This window comes from Rhinolophus hipposideros (assembly GCF_964194185.1).
Source record: "Rhinolophus hipposideros genome assembly, chromosome: 10".
Classification (NCBI taxonomy): Eukaryota; Metazoa; Chordata; class Mammalia; order Chiroptera; family Rhinolophidae; genus Rhinolophus; species Rhinolophus hipposideros.
The window spans coordinates 42519882-42542566 of NC_138056.1; the positions used below are offsets into that span (position 1 = coordinate 42519882).

The following is a 22685-nucleotide window of genomic DNA, read 5'->3' on the forward strand; positions in this document are numbered from 1 at the left end:
CACATCAGTGGGTTCCTCCTCTCTGCAGGCATGTTGATCTTTCTGCTTCTGCCTGTGCTCTCCCGTTTTCCTCTTTGTCTGCTCGGTGAACTTCTACTTGTCATTCCATATCCAACTCAAATGTCACTTCTTTATGAAATCTTCCCTGGCCTCTCCTAGACTGAACTCCTGGAAAGTTCCCTTTGCTTCCTTTTATCACTTCTATTTTATTACTCATTGAACATCTGTCACCTCGTGGAGGCTGTGTGCCTTGAGAGCAGATCCTTGCCTTATTCATTAGGGTCCTCATCTTCAGCACAGCACTTGTGTTACTAGCTCCTGAGGCCACTGTTCTTTTAGCCACAAAGGGTGCTTTCCTTCACAAGCCCTCACAGTCACTCCCAGGCAGCTCTCCAGAATTGACTGCACTGCCAAACAGTAGAGGAATAGCCCTGCAGGATCCCAGTTCCCAGAGCATTTACCACTCATAGAGGCAGGCCCAAATAAGGATATTGGCAGTAACTCCAGACCTCTCTGCTTCCAGAACTGCTCTGAGTGCAAGGAGAAGAGGGCAGCACACATCCTCTGTACCTACTGCAACCGCTGGCTGTGCAGCTCGTGCACGGAGGAGCACCGGCATGGCCCCGTCCCTGGGGGGCCGCTCTTCCCCCGGGCCCAGAAGGGATCTCCAGGTATCGGTCCTCCCTCCACTCTCCCCACCAGTTCACATGCCCTGAAGCCATGCTGATCTGTCCAATCCCTGCAGAACAGCTCTCTGACCTTGTTTCCCAGCTGCAGGTGAGGGAGAGGTGGTCTCAGAGCCTTTCTCACAGGAGAGAAGTCTCCTCCAGAGTCATGGTCACAGCGTACGTCACTCTAGGCTCTCCCTGTTGGGAATGGGAGTGGGTGAGCTCATGCAGGGAGGAATAGTTGTGTTATCACGGAGGCTGTATGAGTTCCCTACTTTCACCTCTATGTAGAGCAATCATGCCTCGCTTCTATTTCGTTACTTAAATAGCGTATTTCAGGGCTGTCCATTTGTCCATCCAGTGCCCTTTGTTTTCAATGACAATCTTTATGAAAGTTTTTTTCCAAGGCCCTTGAACTGTGGGAGGGATTTTACCTTTGTCACACCCGCAGGAACCAGATTTAATGATTCATGTGATCTGGCCTGGAGCCTGGCAAGGCTGGGAAGCTGGTTTCAGCCCCACCATACAAAATCCTGGTTAATGAAGAGGTTCAGGTTCAGTTTTAGAGGATTCATTCTTCTGCAGGAGCTCGTGTGCTGCAGTAGCAAGCACCTTCCTCACCGTCTGGCAGGTCTGGGACGCCCAGGGCTTCACGGGACAGCTGGGCGAATCCAGCCAGGCTATGGCTGCATTCCTTCTCGTGCTCCTGGAACCTCAGTGCCCGGAGAGAAGCCTCTCCTGTTTGCACCACCTTTCCTCCAAGCTTTGTGTCTCCCCTGTGTCCTGTGAGGGCTAAGGGCTGCTCCGCGGAGCATACCTGAGAGGTTTTCCTGAGCCGAGAGAAGCCCACTTTTTCCATCTTGTCTGGCAGGAGTGAGTGGTTCTGGGGACTTCGCCTTGTACTGTCCTCTTCACACACAGGAAGTGCTCAAGCTATTCTGCGAGACCTGTGATGTGCTCACGTGCCACAGCTGCCTCATGGTGGAACACAAGGAACACAGGTGGGCTGGCTGGCTGCCCGATGGGGGCTGGGCGGGCTCTGGACTCCCTCCTGTGAGAGTGCTGGGCTCCCAGTACAACAAAATCCTCTCCCTCCCCAAGCCAACCTGCATCCCGGGGCTGAAGTTTCCTCTGCTCCTGTTGTGGGGCTTCTCTGGAGAAGCCAAGAGTTTCTTGGGGCCAAGAGCTTGCAGTATCTCTGACTTTCCCTAGAAGTAATCCCAGGCTTCATCGGCCTGACTGAGACGTGCACTGGCGTCATTCTTGGTTGGCCGGCGTGCTCAGAATAAGACTCAGCCCTCCTCAGCCTTTTCTCTGCCTCATCCTTTAGGTGCAGACATCTTGAAGAAGTGCTACAAAACCAGAGGATGCTTCTGGAAAGTGTGACTACACAGGTGGCTCATAAGAAATCCAGTCTGCAGACTTCTGCAAAGCAAATTGAGGACAGGTAGCACAACCTAGCACCTTGGCCGCACTGGAAATGCTCTGTCCCCTCACACATTGGGCACGCGACTTGGAGGCATATGTCTGGCCTTAGAGGTCTCAGGCCAGTGTAAGGACTTCGGCTCATCACTTGCTGTGTGAGAACCGAGCTAGGTCAGGATGATCAGAGTCCGTCTGGGCCAAAGTGCATGCCTTCTGAAACTGACTGTGAAACAGGCCGAGGTCGGTGCTGGAGCACAAGGGCATGGAGTAGATAACTGGGGAAGAGAGTGCTGTTTATCCTGCGAGTGCAACAAGTCAGTGGTAATCGGCCCTTCGGTGCTCCTTTCCCAGTGTTTTCTGTAGAAATCTACAGATGATATGAAATCATTGGTGTTTTATCTAGGAAGAGGAATTAGTAAGTACTGAGAGCTTATCATGTGGCAGGCGCTGGATTGGGCATAATACATGCATTATTTTGTTCAATAATTACAATTCTTTGGGTCAGGGGTTATCTCCATTTTACTGATGAGGAGACTGAGGTTCAGAGAGGTTAGGTGACTTGTCTGAGTTCGTACAGCTTGTCAGTGACTAAGCTGGATTTAGAAGCTAGATCTGTGTGACTTTAAAGCCCATGTTCTCTCTCTCTCTCTCTCTTTCTCTCTCTCTCTCTCTGTCTCTCTCTCTCTCTCTCACAACTACTTTACTGAGATATAATTCACGTACCTTAAAATTTTCCTTTTAAGCTTACAGTTCAGTGGTTTGTAGTATATTCATAGAGTTGTAAAACCATTATTACTGTCTACTTTTACAACATTTTCATCACCCCAAAAAGAAATCCCGTACACATTAGCAGTCACTCCCCATTTCTCCCAACATCCCCATTTCTTGGCAGCTACTAGTCTACTTTCTGTTTCTGCTTATGCTCTTTTTACTGCATGGCACTGTTTAGTGGAGCATCCTCCTTTTTAAGACAACAAATTACATGAAATTATACCCATACTTATTCACTCTGTCGTGTCTCTAGTGCTGTGTGAACTGGTGAGCTGCTGGGTTGACCGGGGTGTAGATCTGCGGTTTACCTAGACAAAACCAGGTTGAACACTGGGCCAATTGGCCCACTTAGATCGAGTGGGCTGGGTTATACAAAGGGTGGGGTGGTGGAAGAAGGTTCTTGTTTCTTTATATTTGATGCCTGCTGGGCCCTGATCTCAACAGGCGGCCTCCATGTTGTTGGATCTTATGTTTGCTGTCACGGGCCTGGAGGGAAGGGCTCACCGTGCTATGTCCCATCCTGTTTACAGAATTTTTGAGGTGAAGCATCAGCACAGGAAGGTGGAAAACCAGATCAAAATGGCCAAGATGGTGCTGATGAATGAGCTGAATAAACAGGCCAATGGGCTTATAGAAGAGTTGGAGGTAAATACGGGCAGATGGGTCAGACGGATGGGTCCTGGCTCTCCCTGGCTCAGAAACCAGGCACATATTAAACTAGTCCCAGAGCTCAAAACCACTTAGGCTGGAATTTGGATGTATAGTTTTCGTAGCTCTTTCCTGCTCCCTATATCTTAAAATGTCCAGTCTAACTTTGGGAGGGTGGCTCCTTAAGGGCTGTAAAATTAGTTCAAACTCCCATCCATCTCATGGCTCCAGGGCAACGGCCTTCCTGAGCTATACAGGGTTATAGCCTTGGAAGAAAGTCATGAAACAATCCACCTTCGTCATCAAGTTATGCAAGAGATGTAGACATTCATTCATTTTCCCATTCATTTATCACTCCTTCCATATTTGTACCATAAAATCTACCCACTCCTTCTCTGGCCTGTCTTCCATGCCTCAGCAGCCCATGACAGCACTCTGTTCTGCTGTCCCCTGTCAGGCGTGCGGTCTCATCTGATCCGTCAGTGTTCACACTGATGCACACAGGCCCGCAGACTTCCCAAGCAGTGGACTCCAGTCCAGTAACAGGATCATGGACTCTGTGTTCTGTCTCTGTACCCAGGGCATTACTAATGAGAGAAAGCGGAAGCTGGAACAGCAGTTACAGGGCATCATGGTCCTCAACCGTCAGTTCGAGCATGTGCAGAATTTCATCAATTGGGCTGTCTGCAGCAAAACCAGCGTCCCTTTCCTTTTCAGCAAAGAGCTGGTAAGAAGAACTCCAATCCTCAATCACTGCTTTTGAGTTAGTAAATTAGTGCCATTTTAGTTTTTACCAAACCCCACAGTGCAAAGGACCTAGGTGCTGAAATGGTCCTGCCTTCCACTAGGCAACACAGCTGGGAAATTCTGTAGTGCCTTGTCTTGGGTCACGGATTCAGACATTATCCTAGACATTAACAATGTATTGGACACCCCATACAAAGTTATTTGGGTTTAAATGGGGGGCTAAGAGGAAAGGAGAAGTTGAGGGTTGTGTTGAAGTGTTGGGCTTGAGGGGTGGGGTGATGTCCAGGAGAAGGAGCAACTACACTGAAAGAAGTTGGTGAGGTTTGTATTTGGATGTGTTGAATCTAAGGTGCTTGTAGGGCATCTAAAAGGAGATGTCTAAAGTCTGTTTTGATGGACGGGTCTGCAAGTCAGAAGGAATGTCAGAGTTGGGGACAGAGATGTGGGAGTCGCTGGGATAACTGTAATATCGCCCTGGAAAAGTATGTGAAGAAGAGGGGACAAATCTGGAACCCAGGGAAAAACCATGATTTTCAGCAGAGAGGAAGAGGATGAGTGAGGGAAAGTCAGAAGCAAAGGCCAGAGGAGAAATAGGAGAGTGTGGTACACAGAAATTAACAGAGTTTCAAATTCCAAATGGTCAATGTTATCATTGCCACACAGGTGAAAGAGGATGAGTAATGAAGAGAAGCCCTGGGATCTGGGAATCAGGAGGTCCCTGGTGATCTTTGAAAAGAAATTCCAGCAAAGTAGAAGGGCTAAAAGTTAAAATGAAGGGACTGAGGATGAGAGGTAAAGTAGAGACAGAAGTGAAAAAGGGAGACAGACTTTTTTTGGGGTATGGAAAACATTTGCACACATTTATTTGGGAGAAGTTGTGTGGTGGAGTGAGCATACTGAGAAGGTAGAAAGAAGTGGGATCTAGAGTGAGCTGTTGACCTTAAACATAAGAGCCATTCATTTCCTCTGAGATGGAAGGTCAGGAAAGTATCAGTATAATGTAGTTAAGTTTGGAGGTAGAGGGGATACAACTTTGGGAGAGTTTGCCCTTTATGGTCTCTTTTGTCCTTTGCGAAGTTGAAGGTGATAATAAGAGGGTTAGGCATTGGGTAAGTGGTATTGAGGAGAGAAGTGAAGATTTTAAATAGTCACCAAGGACACTGGAAGAGGAAGCTGACAAGAAAGGAAGTGACGTAAAAAGGGACTGAAGCGTGCCTCTGAGGTTACTGATCACTGAAGTAACCCGAGGTAACACGGTTTGGGAATGGCTAGATTGACCTACCGTTAGGCATTGGTGGTGGGGAGGGAATCAGGGCACTAGTGATAGTGTTACTGAAAATGATGGGAAGCTCGGAGGGTCCTATGGATTGGAGCAGGCTGAGGGAGTTTGGTGAGGTTGAAGAGCACGTTCCGGAGGAGTGAGAGCTGGTTATGACCAGGTAATAGCTGATTGGCATTTAAGGTCTCATAGGTAGAATGGTTCTAAATGACGTAAAGGGAGACTGAACTGAAAAGAGAGGTGAAGTTGATTGACATTAAAAAGCCAGAGAAGTAAGTGGTCAAGATGTTGATTGGGACGTTAGTTAACTAGATGATGGCTGGATAAGTTGGCTATTTGCCGAAGTCCTAACTAACGGGGAGAGTTAGTGATAGTGAACATATGAAAGAGATGAGGGAGGAAGAGGGCAGTTGATTAGGATGGAAGGGGGTTTGCTGTGCGGGTGGAAGGACAGCAGTGGGGCGCTCAGAGGATGGCTTCCCCCTCAGGCGTTTAAATTGAGATGCGGTAGAATGAATGGAGCACTCTTGTGAGGGCTGCCAGGCAAGTGATATCCTGAGTGGCATTTCCAGGCGGGAATTCCTGCCCGTTCTCAGGAATTTTTTCCCCTTTCCCATTCCCAAATCCCAAGATATAAACTGTTTTCTGTTTCCACGATGAATCGTTTCCACAAAGTGACAGCCTATACTACCAACCACCTGGGTTCAAGGAGCCGATTTTCCCGATTTCTCAACCATCTTTTCTGGGGATTCAGGAATGGAAAAGCGAAAAAAATTCCTGAGAACAGGCGGGAATTCTCGTCTGGAAACCCTAATCCTGAGGGAGAATTACAAATCATTTGAGGCCTGGAAGAAATAAGAATTTAGGCATCCCAGAAGCCTCAATAAGAGGAAGGGGATCAGTGGGCAATGGGGAGAAGTACAGGTTGGGTGGGGGGGTGAGGGAGCAGGAGAAGGATATGAAGATACTAAAAAGCAAGGAAATGAGCACATGGTGTAGGACTTGAGACTAAAGAGCCGTGTCTTTGAGCCAATCAACCTGTCCAAAGAGTGAGGGAAAGAGAGCTGTCATTCAGGCACAAGATGCCCAAAGAGATGACCTTTGGTGCTGTGGTCAGATTGTGTTTCAGATGCAGCGATTGCTGGAGTCAAATTGCAACACAGATCCTGGCTCCCCTTGGAGTATCAGATTCACTTGGGAGCCAAACTTCTGGACCAAGCAACTGGCTTCCCTTGGTGAGCCCGGGCCCACCCTGTGGGCTTTTACATAATTGCTTAAAAGGATTATAGAGCATCTGCTTAACTTACTGGATAGGTCAACATATGCCCGAGAGAAAGCACTCATTGAGACTGCCAGAGGTCATGGAGTCATTCAGCAAACCTTTCCTTGGGGGAGGGGAGAGTGGCAGGGTGGGGGGTTAGGGTATGAGAGAGAGAGAGAGAGAGAGAGAAAGAGAGAGAGAGAGAGAGAGAACAGCTTAAATACCAATGGCTATACAGGACTTTTGTAACAGGGCCAGTTGAAATCTGAGCTTCCCATTCTGCACGAATGTCCCCGTTATCCTGGTCTCATTGCTGGAGAGGAGGCAAGACAGTGGCCCTGCTCTCCAGAGAGCTGTGTGGTCGTGCAGATGAACCTGGGTCTGGGCATGGAGGGTATACATAGGTGTGTGCCCATCCGTGTCCGTGGAAGGGTATCTCAGCGGGGGGGGGGGAGGGGGAAGGAAGGGAGAGAGGGAGGGAGAGAGAGAAAGACACACGGAAGGAGAGAGGGAGAGAAGGAGAGAGAATGAGAGCGAGAGCGAGAGAGAGAGAGAGAGAGAGAGAGAGAGAGAGAGAGAGAGAGAGAATGAGAGAGAGAATGTGCATTTTTCTTCCCTGCTGAACTTATTTGCTGACATTCAGTTTTTAGACAGAATGCAGACAACTTGTGGCGTGCTTATGTTGACAACCTAATAGTAGGTCTGTGTTAAACTAATGGCCAAATGCTGCCTTCACCTGGGCTGTTAACCTCATTGAAAGTTTTTTGAACTTGACAAGAATGATGAATGAGATTTAGGGTTTTATTTTGCTGCCATCTCTTCTTTGATTTAATTCCACAGACTTTGGGTGGGCCCTTGCCCTAGATCAGGCCCTGTCTTGGGCACTGAGTGGCCCAAAGTGAATGAAACACCTCCTGCTCTCAAGTTGCTCAGTCTTGCCCTAAGTAAGCCCCATCGAAACAATGAGCCAAAGGAGCCATTCCGCTGGGCTAGCGGTAGACACCATGTATACATGCACGAGCGCCCAGGGCCTGGGAGCACAATGCTGCTGCCTGGCTTTTAGCCGGCTTTGGAGCACCCCCTCCGTCTTCCACTCTGTTTGCCCAACACACAGTTCCCCAGCTCTGTCTGTGAAGCCTTGTTCATCTGTTCTGAGGATGCCACTCTCTCCTTCGCTGCTTTCCAGCACACTCCCTCCCAACCCCCAGTGTTGAATTTTTTTTTTTTTTTTGGTCTGAGTCTCTGTTGGGCCATTCTGTTAATAAAAAGAGTGGATGCTCTTTGAGGGAGGCTATGGTTTCTCTAACGGGTTATAGACAGAGTCAGGACTGAGCATCTGGTCCAAGCAGAACAATGTCTCGCATGTCCCAGGCCCCCCAGCGCTGGTCCCCACAGATTCTATTGCGGCCACATTCTAGACTGAGTCTTAGAGATCAGGGGTTGAATTTCTTAATCTCTGCGCCTGGGACAGGTTTGCTTAATGAGATCCATTGGTCTCAGGAGCACGAGGTAACCAGTGGGAAACAACTGCAGATTACCTTTGGAAACACTCTCCATTCTGAATTTATAGGCTGCATAACTACTGAAGGTGGACAGCTGTCCCGGGCAGATGCTCCTGCTTATGGAGGCTTACAGGGACCATCATCCTTTTATCAAGGCCACCAGTCCCCAGTGGCTCAGCAAGAGACTCTGAGCCACCCCTCGCACAAGTTCCAGTCTCCAGCGCTGTGTTCCTCATCTGTGTGCTGCTCCCATTGCTCCCCAGTCTCGCCCTCGCTCAAAGGCCAGCTCCCCCCACCCAGCATACACTCGGGCCACAGCTTTAGGCAGCCCTCTGAGATGGTGCCCCAACAGCTGGCCTCACTGCAGTGCTCCACCCTGCTGCCCAGGGAGAAAGAGCTTCCCTGCACCCCTCATCCACCGAAGCTGCTGCAGCCCTGGCTGGAAACCCAGCCTGCTGTGGAGCCCGAGAGCACAGCCCAGAGGCTGGGGCATCAGCTGGCTTCCCAGCCAGTGTGCATCGTCCCCCCACAGGATGTTCAGCAAGGAGCCCATGCCCAGCCCTCCTTACAGACACCCTCTATCCAAGTCCAGTTTGGCCACCACCAGAAGCTGAAGCTCAGCCACTTTCAGCAGCAGCCACAGCAGCAGCTGCCACCTCTGCCACCTCTGCCGCCTCTGCCGCCTCCACCCCAGCAGCAGCCACCCCCACCTCTCCCTCCATCCCAGCATCTGGCTTCCGGTCAGCATGAGAGCGCTCCTGGGCCTGCCTGTTCCCAGAACGTGGACATAATGCACCACAAGTTTGAGCTGGAGGAAATGCAGAAGGACCTGGAGCTTCTCCTTCAGGCTCAACAGCCCAGCCTGCAACTGAGTCAGACCAAATCACCTCAGCATCTTCAGCAAACCATTGTGGGGCAGATCAACTACATCGTGAGGCAGCCGGCACCTGTCCAGTCCCAGAGCCAGGAGGACACGGTGCAGGTGGGCCTCAGGGTGGCTCGGGCACGTATTCTCTGTGTCCTGGGATTTCTCAGGGGACACAGCCTCCTCAGCCCCAGGCTGGCCCGGGACCGGGTCTTCATCTGTGGCCTGAGCACTGCCCTCACATTTCAGGTCCGCCCTGCTCTCTACCTCCCATTTCAGGGAAGCTCGAGTCCCAGCGCAGAGCTGGGCTCAGTGCTCTCCAGAGAAGCCTAACTTAGCCCTGTCCTCCTCGGGACACTGGAACTTGTCTATGACGAGAACCCTCTGGGCTGTGCTAGACTCCTGCCAGTGCCAGGGCAGAAGGGAAGCCGTCTCTTTTCTTTGTAACCTCCTCACGTCCTTGCTGGGAACGTATGAATCTCAGATGGGGGGAAGGGAGAGCTTAAGGAGTGAAGGGAACGTATGCAGTAGATGCCAGTGGGCAGCAGCTTTACAACTGCACAGCTATAGATTAAAATTTATTTCACGCCTACTAAGCTAGGTATGTTTTGTATACGCTGTATCGTGCATCCTATCAACAGTGTTGTTAGGCAGGCTTTACCGCCTGTATTTGATAGGTGCAGAGGTCAAGGGGGCAAGGAGTCTGCCTAGAGATCGTAAAACAGTGAGTGGTAGAGCCAAGACTGGGGTTCAGGCCTGCTGACTAATGTCACAGAAGGTCTCGTTCTTTCCCTGGGAGGATGATTAATGCTGCTCTTCTCTTTTCTCAGCTAACAGCCAACTGAAGAGGTACAGTTTGTACCTCTGGGATCTTTGTTGCTTTCTACATCTTCATTCTTAACTCTTGTGTTTTTTTTCCAGAGCTCCCTGTTCCAGCGCCTTCCCTCTGTTTCTTCTCACTTTTCCCATAGCGATGTCTCCTTTAAATCTGTAATCACATTTATATCTTCAAAGCAGCTCTATAGACTTTGACTTTATTACAGAATATAAGGCCTCACATTTATGCTTAGTACTGACAACTCCAGATGATGCTTCAATGTCTTCCTCTGAGGCTCAGTTCCTTTGAGGGGATGTAGAATAATCCTCGTGATGGCAGAGGAGGGTCTAGGGTTCATAGAGGACCACAAGCTAACTGTAAGTCATAACTGTTAGGATTGCTAAGGTGAATATGACAGAGTTCAGAATTCTTGGTTTGGGTTTTATCTTAAGACTGTCATTAGGATATAGTCTTAGGAAGAGTTTAGATAAGAGTATCTTTGTTTCTGAAAAAATGTTAAGCAGTTCACAATGTGTAGGTGGAGACAATGGGGAGTGCAGGGTGGGCATTAACTCTTAGTGCTGCTGCCGCTACTGTTGCTCCTCTGCGTGAAACCCACCCACATTCTTATCTTCTTCTCCAGGGTACAGATGAGCCCCCAGCATCGGAAGTCCCAAAGCCAGCTTTCTCTCTTGACAAGAACACTGCTGCTAACTTGCCCCAGGCCTCTGGGGAAGAGACCCCTCCCAGTGTCCCCCCACTGGACAGCACCGTCCAGCACTCCTCTCCAAATGTGCTGCGAAAGGTACTAACGGAGCCTGCTTTCCCTGACCACCTGGGACCCACTGCCAGCCAAGACCCCAGGGAGCCGGATGAGGAGGATTGGGCGGGGGGAGGGGTGTCCCTGTTCCATCCCTGGATGTTACACAGCCCTGACTCATGCCTGCTGTCCTAGTGAGTCAGCACCATAGGTCTTCTCCCACCCCCATTTCCACTCCCACACACACACTTAAAATGGGACCAGCTTAGCTTCATTTGGTGGAAGGGAAAAGGGAAAGAGAGCCAATTTACTGAACACTTACTCTGTGCCTGGAACTGTGCATGGTGCTTCCAACAGTTCTGTGAGGTAGGCACCCCCATTTTACAGCTGAGGAACTGAGGTTCAGGGCCCCATAACTAGTAGATGAGAGGACTAAGGTTTATTTAAAACGAGATCTGTCAGAATCCAAAGCCTGAACTTTTCCCTCTCTGCGATGAAAATGGGGAAAAGATTGTATGTGACTCCATACCTCTAAGCTGGTTGGTCTTAGCATTGGAATCCATGGGATTTGTTGGGTGAGTGGGTTGTAGAGGTGCCTTCCTGCCCAGCCACCTCCCTGCTTGCTGGCGTGCTTGTTTACTCTGGCAATTACCCAGAACCCCACAACTCCTTAGCGGCCCTCCTCTTACCCCTGCTCTTTACCCCGCCCCTGTCCTCCTCCTGGCTGCCCCTTCGTGTTGTGCCAGGTCCTGCACTTAACCCTCCCTTGTGCCTTGGCCACGGTCCTCTTACCTGTTGCCTTCTCTGCTCTGGTGCGCTCAGCCCTCCTAGTGCCACCCTCAGCCCTGCACCTGAAGCGCTGTCAGCGATTCTGTGCCCTCCCAGCCTGCACCCTCAGCCCTGCGGCATCCCTCTGGACCTACAGCCTCAGCTCTATGCGTTGTTCTGTGTACCTACCCCTCACCACGTTTCCCCCGTTAGCACCAGTGCCGTATGTCTTAGATCAGTCTATCTCGGTGATACTTGAGGAGAAAGTTTAGAAAAGTAAGGGATGGCAAAAAGGAAATGTTAGCTTGGAAACCCCTGTTGACTCTTGAAGTCTAGGTAGGTCGCTGGTATTAGTGGCTATTTGTTTATACCTGGCCTGTCCTACCTGTTGAAAATGCTTTGGCCTAGAGGCCACAGCGATGCTGTAAATAGGCCCTTTGTGGCTCCTTAGGGGTTTAATAATAAGTCCTTAAATTCTAATACTTGGGCTAGCTGCCTATCCATCCAAACATTTATTTATTCACTCAATATTCCAAAAATATGTATTAATCTCCTAATATGTGCCAAATATTTTGCTAGGTGTCAGGCACACATTGGTGAATGAGGTAGTTTCACACTGGAGCTTACAATCTACAGGGAGAGACAGTTAAACAAGCAACAACAATAAAGTGTGATGACGTGCTGTGACAGTCCTTGGGGAGTATAGAAGGGGCCCCTAACCCTGGGAGGAGGATCTGTTCACAGAAGACTTCCTGGAGGACTTGATTTTAAGCTGAGATTTGAAGGATGAGAAGTTAGGTGTTAGGCGAGTGAAGGGGGTACGTGGGGGTGGCTAGAATGAATAGTCAAAGGGAATGAAAGTAGGAAACACCAGAAGTGCCTTAGGGGAATTCAGCAGGTTTCCGATAATTTGGCCTGGTGGGAACCTGAGATATCCTGAGGAATGGAGTGAAACCACAGAGGTTAGAAGGCCTTGTAATTATGCTCTAGAGTTGGCATTCAGTCCTGTGGGTTGTGAGGAGTAAATGAAGCATTTCTAGCAAGGAGGGACCTGGTTTGAATTAAATTTTAGCAAGGTCACTTTAGCTGTAGTAAGGGAGACCAAAATAGTACAGAGGAGAAGTAGGCGACTTTAAAGGAAATGAGTAACGAAGGGAATACAGAGGAAGCAAGGACTTCAGCGGATCAGACCACAGGAGCTTTGGACTCAGTCTGATCCGCAATGGGATACGAGGGAGAGAAAGTCTTTTGGCTTGGCACTCAGGTCTGTTTTGGCCCCCTGGGTTGCCATTCACTGAGACAGGAACACGGGAAGAAGGCATATTTGGGGGGGAGGAAAAAGTTACTTTTTGAATTGTTGATGTTCTTCTGTGGAAGCTACGTTAGGAGATGACGAGCAGGCAGCGAGCTGGGGATGTCAGTAGTTGGAAGGAAGCACGGAAATTGCCAGGGCTCGAGTGGTAGTGGAAGCCATGCAGAAAAGGCCCTGCTCATTTAATGAGCCTCGGTTTTGTTCCTAAACACGGGACGGAGGAAAGGAGGTGAGCCACGCACAAGCATGGTGTGTGTGCTGCCTGGAAGGGTGGCCCACAGGGCTCTCTGAGCAGCAGAGGGTGTGGCTGCAAGTTGGCAGTGGGGTTAGTGAAAGTCCTAGGAACTTGAACTTTTCCATTTCAGCTGCCCTGGCCCATGTTAACCTGGGCTCATGCAGAGGTTTGGAGGACAGGTGGCCTGGAATTTTTGAATTTTATAGGCTTCTTCAAGGCTTGGACTCCCAGAAAAAGCAACCTCAAGGTTGCCATCCTGGCCCAGAGGATCCTTTGTGTCTACTTGACTGAGAGAGGCACTGGTTATACACAAAGCTACTGAAAAGAGGAAAAAGGGCTTTCTTTTTGAGGGAGTTCATTACTTTGAGCCTGGGATTGGGCAGGGTGGAGGGTATGAAGCTTGAGGATACCAAATAACATTTTGAGTATCTTCTCACTGAGTGTTAATACTTTGTATAGCATTTTCTACTTTTTTCCATAGGTTTTTACATGGATTATTCCATTTTATGTCTTTGTTTATCCTAGAAATGATATGAGGAAGCCACTTTCTTATGCCCCTTTGAAAGATGTGGAAACTGAGACACAGAGGTTAAGTGACCGTTCCAAGGGTTCTCCCGTTGACTATTGGCAAGGTTAGGTCGAGAGCACAGGTTTCTGACTCAACCCTGTGTTCAGTGACTAGGTTCGAGTACCCCTCTGTGCACTGTGGTGTGAGAGATGGGGCTCCATTTGGCCTTTTACCTGCTGGATTTTCCTGTCTATACAATCTCTGAAGTAGCCTGAGGCCTTGCTGGGGAGAGGTCTCAGGAGCCAGCCTCGTTTGGTCTATTTTATCTTGATCTGGTAAAGGTGTTTTAGCCTTCTGCCCTCTCCTCAGCCTGTACCGGCCTGAGTGCCAGGGGAGTCAGAAGTCTATCTGAAGGTTGCAGGTCAGAGGAACCTGTGGTCCCGGGCACCTCTCCATGTGTCCCACAGGGACTCATTCATGCTCTGAGCATCTCACTGACTTTTTATCACCACAAGGACGATTTCTGTTACCGCAGAGCCGCTGGGCACAAGTACCTAGGAGCTGGTACTAAATGAGCTGCTGGTGAAAGCAGATTGCTGCCGAAAATGAGATGTGAAAATTCTAGAATGGAGTTTCTAATGGCTTGAGCTCCACAATCTCAGGAGCATCTTATCCCTCTACCTTCCCTGCATACAGCAGGCTGCTTCTGAAGGAATTTTGACATTTGTCTGACACTAGCTATTGCCTAAGCTTCCTAATCTTGATTTAGCCACTCTGAAGAAAGGCCATGGTTGCAACTCTACAACAGAACCCTCTTACATCCCCAGTGAAACTGGAAGACATTTGATGGCTTCATTTCATACTTCTGAACTAGTCGACTGCTGACAAACACACACAGCCCTTTTCTCGAAGTTCTCCTGGAGTCAAGGCTGACGCGTCACAGAGAGCCCCCTCTGAGCCCCAGCTCACCTGCAAGAGGTATCTCTCTTCTGCTCGAAATGTGACCGTAGATCTTTCACAGAGGACTTTAAGGCCACCAGAATGCTGTTTGTGGCTTGAGAGGAGTCTGGGATGTATTTTCAGTAAATATTACCAAAACGGTAGGCATGCCTGTGATCCAGATTCCCGTGTTTCCCCGAAAATAAGACCTAGCCGGACCATCAGCTCTAATGCGTCTTTTGCAGCAAAAAATTAATATAAGACCCTGTATTATATTGTATTGTATTATATTATATCATATTATATCCAGTCTTATGTTATATTAAAAGAAGACCCGGTATTATATTGTATATTATTATAAGATCCGGTCTTATAGTAAAATAAGACCTGGTCTTATGTTAATTTTTGCTCTAAAAGACGCATTAGAGCTGGTGGTCCAGTGAGGTCTTATTTTGGGGGAAACACAGTATTAAGAGTGATGCAATAGAAAGGGTTATGACTCACACAAATAGCATTATTACCATTATGAAAGCATACTGGCGCTATAAATTTGATTCTTACAACTCAGTGAGATTTACATTAACCTGTAAGGAAGGAATTAAAGCCCAGAGATGGGTTTTAAGTCATACTCTAACCCCGGCATAAATGTGGAAATACTTAGCCTCCTGCCTTCAGAGTTTCCACACCCACTGCCATGGACCAGATCCTGGGTTCTCAGTCTCGGGAACGATCTTTTCCTTGTAGTCCAGCCCTGACAGCAGCTTTTGCTCAGAATCTTCCTGAACAAAGCAGCTGGTGAGGCTCTCTTAGGGCATAGCCTGTGTTAGCACGTGCAGAGCTATGTAGAGATCCACTCTGTCCTACTCAGGAATCAAACCAAACACTCCCCAGGTCTGGTTCCCTGACTTTAGCTCCCTGTAGGAAGCCTGTTCTAGCCTGATATGGTTCACAGACCAAAGCCCAGCTCTTTGTCTAGTTCTCCTGGTCCATGAGAAAATAGGTCCTTGCTTCTGGCCTTAAATTCCCTTCCTGGCCCCGCCAAAAGACCTCTGGCCTGCGTCTCCTTAGTCTCCAAGGCTTGAACCACTCCAGGTGTTTTGAGGCTTCCACTTATTCTGGCTTGCAATTCAGATTTACTGGAATCCACTTATTCCTTTCCTTTTCCTTGTACCTCAGACTCTGGGATCTTTCGCTTTTTCTGTCTTTCTGGGATCATCAAGGCGCTGTGCACTCAGTTCTTCTCTCTTCCCCACCCATGAACTTTTCTCATTTGACTTTGGTCAGTTAGCACAAATCAGCATTGTTACATTTGCAGCCATGGCCCTAATTCATACCAGGGCTTTTCACTTGCTCTGGAGGAGCGCTCACCTGTCACCAAGAGCAACAATTTCACTATTAAAAATTGGCCTGGGAAACCACTTACTGGGTAAGTTAGTTCCTTCCTCTGCTATCTGACTCAGTTGTTTCAAGATCTGCTGTACTGTTAAACAGTCTACCTAATCTGAAGCTGTCAAAGCACTCAAATATTGCAAGGATTTAATTCACACATCTATTTACTGCCATCTCCTTATCTATTTCCTTCAGCCAGAGTGTGTGCAGGCCTTCAGTGCATCTCTCAGACACAACTCCCAAGTCATTGGCCCTTCTCCCATCGCACATTTACACGGTGGTCAGTCTTTGATAATTTTAATGACTGGAACAAAAACTTGAACCTGGAAGTGACGAGTCAAAGCTTCAGAGCAGCAACAAAACAGATGTCACAAACTCCACACGTTATATTCTGTGTGAGATTATCAGGCCACACTCAGGTATCTATCTAGTCAGCGTTCTTGACCTAGCAAGCTCAGTGATGTGGTTTTCTATGGAACGCTTTAGTTTTCCTGGATATAGCAGTAAGCGGATTAGAAGCGGGGAGTCAGGACTTCGATAATGGCAGCTAACAAACTACAAGGGAGAAGGCAAGAAACATCACCTGGAGAAGTGGCCAATGTGAGGACCTTGAAAGGACAAACTAAGCCCTACAGTCTTAGAAGTTCCCTGCAGCACCACTGAACTACAGCCCAACCCAGTAACAGAAGTTCATCAGTTTCTTTGCCTCACTAACAAATAGTCTCATTAGGCTCCATGTACTCTGTTTAATAAGACAGGGTAATGTATAAAGTGTTTTAGAAGTACTCCCCTTCAAAATATTTTTAAACCAATTACATTTTGTTATTGGAAGAGGTATGTTTCAGATATCTGGAAAATGAATTTCTGTTGAACACCACCCTATCTTGTGCTACTTTATCCCTCGCAATATTCTCTTGCTTGTAAGAACCTGAACTTTATATTAAACTCAGGGCATGTGCACTCAGTGTCTGTTTATTGACTTCTCAATCCCAGCTTACTCGAGCACTAACTTTCTAGCTAACGGCACAAAATCAAGGCGAGCCAGCAGATTTTTAAAGCTGGACTCACATACCTAGTTTTAGGCTGATAAGAGCTTGGGAAATCTGGGTAATCACTCTGTGTCTCAACTTCCCTTCCTGTTGAAAATGAAAGAACAATGCTTCCTCTGAATTTTGACAACACTATGTGGTAATCATTAGAATAATAATATAAACACATTGAACTCCAGAAAAAGATCTGGGCGGTGAGGTGGGCAGAGGGAGGGCAGCAGGTAACAGCACAGATCAAACAGGAGACAAGTTAGATGGGTGAAGGATTGCATAGGTGACTCGTAGTTGAGCTTCTGACAAATCTGGGAGGTAACAGGCCAGGCAAGTTGTGGAGGCAGGTGGTTCAGACAGGTAAATTATATTCAGACAGGTAAATTCTAGTGAGGTGATTCAGACAAGTCACAGGTCAGGAAGGGGCAAACCGATAAGGAGACAGAGGTAAAGAAATAAGAGACAAGAAGAGGAAAGGGACAGGGACAGGGCATATCATTTGGAAGGAGAGAAAATTAGGGGCAAGTGAGGAGACGCTAAGTCTCAGAGCAGTCTCCCCTCTTACCCCACAGGGACCTGAATGGGTTATCAGAGTGAATGTTTTTGTTCTTTTCCTCCCTGAATTAGAAAATGGTTTATTTTCACTTGCTAACCTTGAATACATATTTTCCCTCATGAAATCTGAAGGCTTTCGTATGTTTGTATATTAAAGATGAAATCAAGGTCTCAGTTACATACCTGACAGCTTGGAAATGTCAGTGATTGCCCTATATAGACTTTGCAGCTGGCCACACACTTTCACCTTTTATCATGTGACCTGGGTGCCAGAGAAGGCAGGCGGCATCATCTCCATTGACAGACAAGCTCCTCCTGTGTGTGAGGCACCAAATGTCGGTTGTGGCCACATTCCCAAGCCCTTCTCTAACCCTAGCATGTGCTTGAGAAGCTCTTTCCTTCCTCGTAGGCCCTAGAGACTCAGCTGCTTTCGTGGCCCTGAAAGTAGCCACCCCCAACCCCCCTGCCGCCACCCCCTTATCCCTACTCACCTTGTGGCACTGGCAGCAGAGTAGGACGGAGGTTCTCAGTGCCCCTCTTCACTTCTATACATGAAAATTTGTTTTAATGTTTTATAGCCCTTAACTCAAGAGAGACAGATAAGGCATCAAAAATAACGAACACACAGCAGCATACATAGTTCCAGAAATGCCACTGTGTTTGCATAGCCTGTAGAAATGGGGTCAGGGCTGGCTTCCTCAAAGCACTTGCTTTGAGTCCCTTCTCAGAATTCCCCCATGGATGTTTCCCAGGGTCTTGTTACCACTGCTAGAGCTTCACCCCACCTTCTGATAGCTTTGACCTCCTTGAGATTGGCTGTAGACACGGAGACAAAGAGACCAGCCTAGTTTGCAGTATCTTAAAACCTGTTGCTGACCTCGTGCTGTTATAGGTGTTTACGGGAGCAGGTCTGTCAGGTTTGACTTAAAATAAACTGTGACAGAGTTTTCATAATTCTTCTAGGGAAGGTGATATCCAACAAATGTGATCTCTACCCCTAATCTGGAAAGTTTTGTCTATGGGAATTTAATCTTGTGCATATGTTGTGACATACAGTACCTGACCGTTATTTCTAAGAATGGTCCCAAATGGGTTTCTGGTGCTTTTAATGCTTTGCACTGAGGATTTCACTGAGAGCCATCTATGTCATTGGTAGATAAAATGAACACCAGAAGTGCATTAAATATACATGTCAGATAGGGGAAAGGTGAAAAAAATCCAGCGCAAAGGATTAGACTGTCCTATTTTACAAAAGGGAATGCAACAATCATTAGATATTCCTGTCTATAGGTGAGGAAATATAAAATATTAAAAAGCTATGCTAGTGCATAACCAGGACAGCATGGGGATGCCGACAGATGCAGGCGAGGGCATGCCTGAGATAGCCCTTGGAGTCTGACCACAGTCTAAGCTGGGCTCCATGCCTAGTCTGTCCAATTTGGTTTGAGCATTCATTCCCCCAATCCTTCTCCTCAACCTTTCTTATCTTTGGATTTACACTATAGAACAAATTGAACCCTTTTAGTTGAAGACTATTGAACTACCAAGGAACATATAAAAAGGAAACTTTTCTCTGGAAAACTTATCTGCTTTGAAAACTGAGAATTAAGAATAGAAAATTAAAGCTTCACTAAAGCAGTTAAACAAATAATAAAGGAAAAGCGTTGAGAGAGAAGGAGGATGATGAGAAAAAAGGAAAACAGAGGAGAGGAAGAGAGAACAAGGTGAAGAGAGAGAAACAGCAGGCAAGGGAAGGACAGAGAGATGGCAGAGTGTAGGAGAGATTGTGGAAGGGAGCAAGCACAGAGAAGCCAGGCAGAGAGAGACAGACGGGCCAGAATGAAGAGTGTGGCTTCGGTGCCAGAGATGTACATTCTAAATCGAATCTACTAAGTCGAATTTCATCCTACTTAGTGGTGAAATATTGAAAGGATTCCTCCTGAGATCAGGAATGAGACGAGGAGGGCTGCTATAACCACTTCTATTCAACCTCATACTGGAGGTCTGAGCTAGCGGAATAAGACAAGAAAAACAAATGTAAGGAAAAACAGAAATAAAACGTACTATTCAGAAGTTTGTGTGCGTAGAAAACTCCCCACGTAACTTGAGCAAGGTCTCAGTAGGTCAACATAAAAAATCAGTTGAATTTCTATATGTGAGTGCAAGTAGAAAGAAATTTACAAAAGTAGGTTTCCAAAAGCACTAACCAAAAAACTTCCAATGCCATTCTGAGCCTCATTTTTCTCAGTGTAAAATTAGGGCCACAACAATAACAACAATAATAATAGCAGCAGCAGCTGCGGTTTACTGAGTACCGCCAGTGTGCCAGACGTTGTTCTAAATGTGCACGTGGATTCCTTATTTCAACCTTCACAGCAACCCTTTAATGTTTGCTGTGAGGATTAAACGGGGAAATGTATGTAAATTGCCTTGCATATAATAAATTAGCAATATAAAAACAATCATTATTTTAGAGAGACTCATAGTCCCAGTTGTTACTCGTAGAACTAAGCTGCTATTCATTCGGCTTAAGATTTGTAGAATAGACAGTCATGCATTATTGTTGTTTTTTAAAAAAATTGAAATAGCTCACTGATTTACTTATTCAGTCAGGCGCTGCTCTTGGGTCAAGGAATACAGAGGGTAAGCAGAATAGACAAACTCCATGCCCCAATGGCATTTACAGTTTAGTAGGGGAAGCGCCATTAATGAGATGGTGTCACAGATTGTGCTACGAGAATAAAGTCTAAGGAGTTATGAGAGCACAAAGGGGGGAGTTCCTGTGGGCTGCATCTCCCCTCTCCCTCTCACCACCCCCAGCTAACAGCCTGCCTCTGCCCTGTCTTTGCTCCTGCAGCACTCCACTTCTGTGAGCATCCTGGGCTTTTCCAACACTCTGGAGATGGAGCTGTCATCTACCAGGCTGGCAAGGGCCCTGGAGCCACAGATCCAGGGTGTGAGCGGTCTGACAGCTGGGCCCCCCCCAACAGGACCGAGCCTGCTGAGTGGCCCCACACCAACCGTGGCCAACCTGATGAGTGGTCAAAACCAGGCCATGCCCCGCCTGGCAGTCAGTCACCTGCAGACTGTGCCCACCCTCGTGCGTGGCACACCCCAGCCCATGCCCAACCCGATAAGTGATGCCTCTCAGGCCGTCACCAGCCTGGCAAGGGATCACCCACAGGCTGAGCCCAACCTGATGTCTGGTCCCACCCAGGCCGTGCCAAGTCTGGCAGCTTGTCCTCTGCAGAGTGTGCCTCCGGCTTCGGACCTGCAGCCGGAAACGGGAGCCAGCTGCAGTCCTGGCTCTGGCCGAGCTGCAGGGAGCCTGGGCCCTGGTGATGGGGCGGACGCCTCCCTGGGGAATGCTCTGTGTAAGGTAAGTCCTGGGAAAACACCGTGCAACTTTCTCTGCTCATCACGGGGCGGAATGGTGGTCCCTGAGTACCTTACTGTGGCTTTAGCTTCGCAGCTCTGTGCCTGCTCGTGGCAAAAATGTCTGATTGCCTTGTTGGCCTTTTACTTTTGATAGATGGAAAGTGAGGATTCCACCCGTTTCACTGACTCTCTGGGACAAGGCCCCACAGCCCCTGGTCTGGATGTTTCCAAGGACTTGGCTATCCCCTCAGAACTGGAGGAGCCAATTAACCTCTCTGTGAAAAAACCACCACTGGTTCCAGTGGTCAGCACATCCCTAGCTCTGCAGCAGTCCCGGGACCCAAAAGGTGAGACTCAAGTAAGCTGCCTTCCTTTCCTGCTGGCCACAGATTGAGCAGATGGGCTCAGCATTTCCAGGTAAGACAGAGGTCAGCAGACAGGCTCTAAGTCCGAGGAAGCAGCGTTCTCTCTCAGGCCAACTTTACTCTCCCCTCCAGAACTGGCTCACTGCTGCCTGTTCTGTTTCCCTCGCTGGGGCCATGGCTGATCCAGGCATGGCCAGGCCTTAGCCTCCTTGGAACATTCTGCATGCAAACAGTTCTGGGGGTCTGGGTTAGAGGTAGTGGGTAACAGGAAGAGCTCACCCCAGAAAGGCTAGCCTTGGCAAACTATTTTAGGGAAAAGAGTATATCTGACTTTGTAGCCGGATAGATCTAAGTGAGAAAACCAGCTCTGTCTCTATGTTTGATCCTGGGCAAGACACCTAACCTTTCTGAGCTAGTTTCTTTATGAATGGGGCTAATCTTATGGGGCTAGCCCTCAGGCTGCTGGAACAAATCACTGCAGTAAAATCACGTGGGACTCACTCTGTAGTAATAAGAGTTTGCCTTGCACCTGGCAGTAAGTGGGATTTGTGTTATGCCTCATAGTAAAGGGAATTTGGACCGATGGAGATGGCTTCGAATCCTCTTCTCAGCTACCTATACCCCTTCTCGGTGGGGCTAGGCTAAAGTTCCTTTCTTCTGCGGAAGGGGAGGGCTAGTTGGGAAGTTAGAAAGCAACTGCCTAGTGATCATATGGGACTTTTTCAGTGCAGCATATGATGTGTAATGTAATATATAAATGAAAACGTATAAATGTTTTCATTTACACGTTTCATAAATGATAATGAAACCGTTTTTCTCCTCTTTCTCACACTGACTGAATGAGCAACTGAAAAATTATTGGTTCTTATTAACCGCACAATCGCATAACCCTACATCTTAAGCAGTACATTTTTCTGGATCCTGCTGGCCTGTGGGAAGTACCCAGGATAGTGCCTGGTGTTGAGTGTGAGCTCAGTAAATGCTGGTCTCCTCCTCTCTCCCCGCACTGCCTCCTGCCTGCCTACTCAGAGCAGGGCTCCTGGGAGCCTCTTGCCCCAGGAATGTGAGCTGGGGTCTCAGGCAGTCCTAGAATCCCAGCGCTTGGCTGAAAAGGCAGAGGCTGAACAGAATGACTCCTGACAGCAGGTAACGCCAGTGTATGAGCAACAAGTGGTTTCCGAGCTCACTTTGAAGGTGAGAAGTTGGCCCTGCAGCGCCTGACCCAACAACACTCACCCGTAGGCAGCATCTGAATATTACTGTTTTTATCTGTTTAAAAGAAGTTGGCCTTCTTCCCGTCTCAGGAAGGAGAGCCATGGCAGGATTGTCACCACTATGAATGATTATAGTGTGCGTAACAGGTGTGTGACGGTTGTGTGGCCAAAGGTATGAATAGCAGATGTGAGTGGAAGGTGTGGATGACAGGATGTGTTGTCATAAATATATGTCACAA

General features: G+C 48.0%; 1 protein-coding gene across 5 annotated transcripts in view; it reads left to right on the plus strand.

Moving 5' to 3' along the window:
* The window catches only part of TRIM66 (tripartite motif containing 66), a 48725-nt gene that overhangs the window by 16716 nt on the left and 9324 nt on the right, over positions 1-22685 (plus strand). For 4 of the 5 annotated variants that reach the window (XM_081063868.1, XM_081063865.1, XM_081063864.1 and 1 more), the window contains exons 3-12: positions 524-671; positions 1540-1669; positions 1999-2115; positions 3395-3509; positions 4093-4239; positions 6656-6773; positions 8370-9283; positions 10627-10788; positions 20347-20868; positions 21022-21214. In XM_081063868.1, the coding sequence (XP_080919994.1) occupies positions 524-671; positions 1540-1669; positions 1999-2115; positions 3395-3509; positions 4093-4239; positions 6656-6773; positions 8370-9283; positions 10627-10788; positions 20347-20868; positions 21022-21214 (2566 nt within the window). The remainder of the gene's footprint in view (positions 1-523; positions 672-1539; positions 1670-1998; positions 2116-3394; positions 3510-4092; positions 4240-6655; positions 6774-8369; positions 9284-10626; positions 10789-20346; positions 20869-21021; positions 21215-22685) is intronic. The other variant, XM_081063867.1, reaches the window with a different exon arrangement.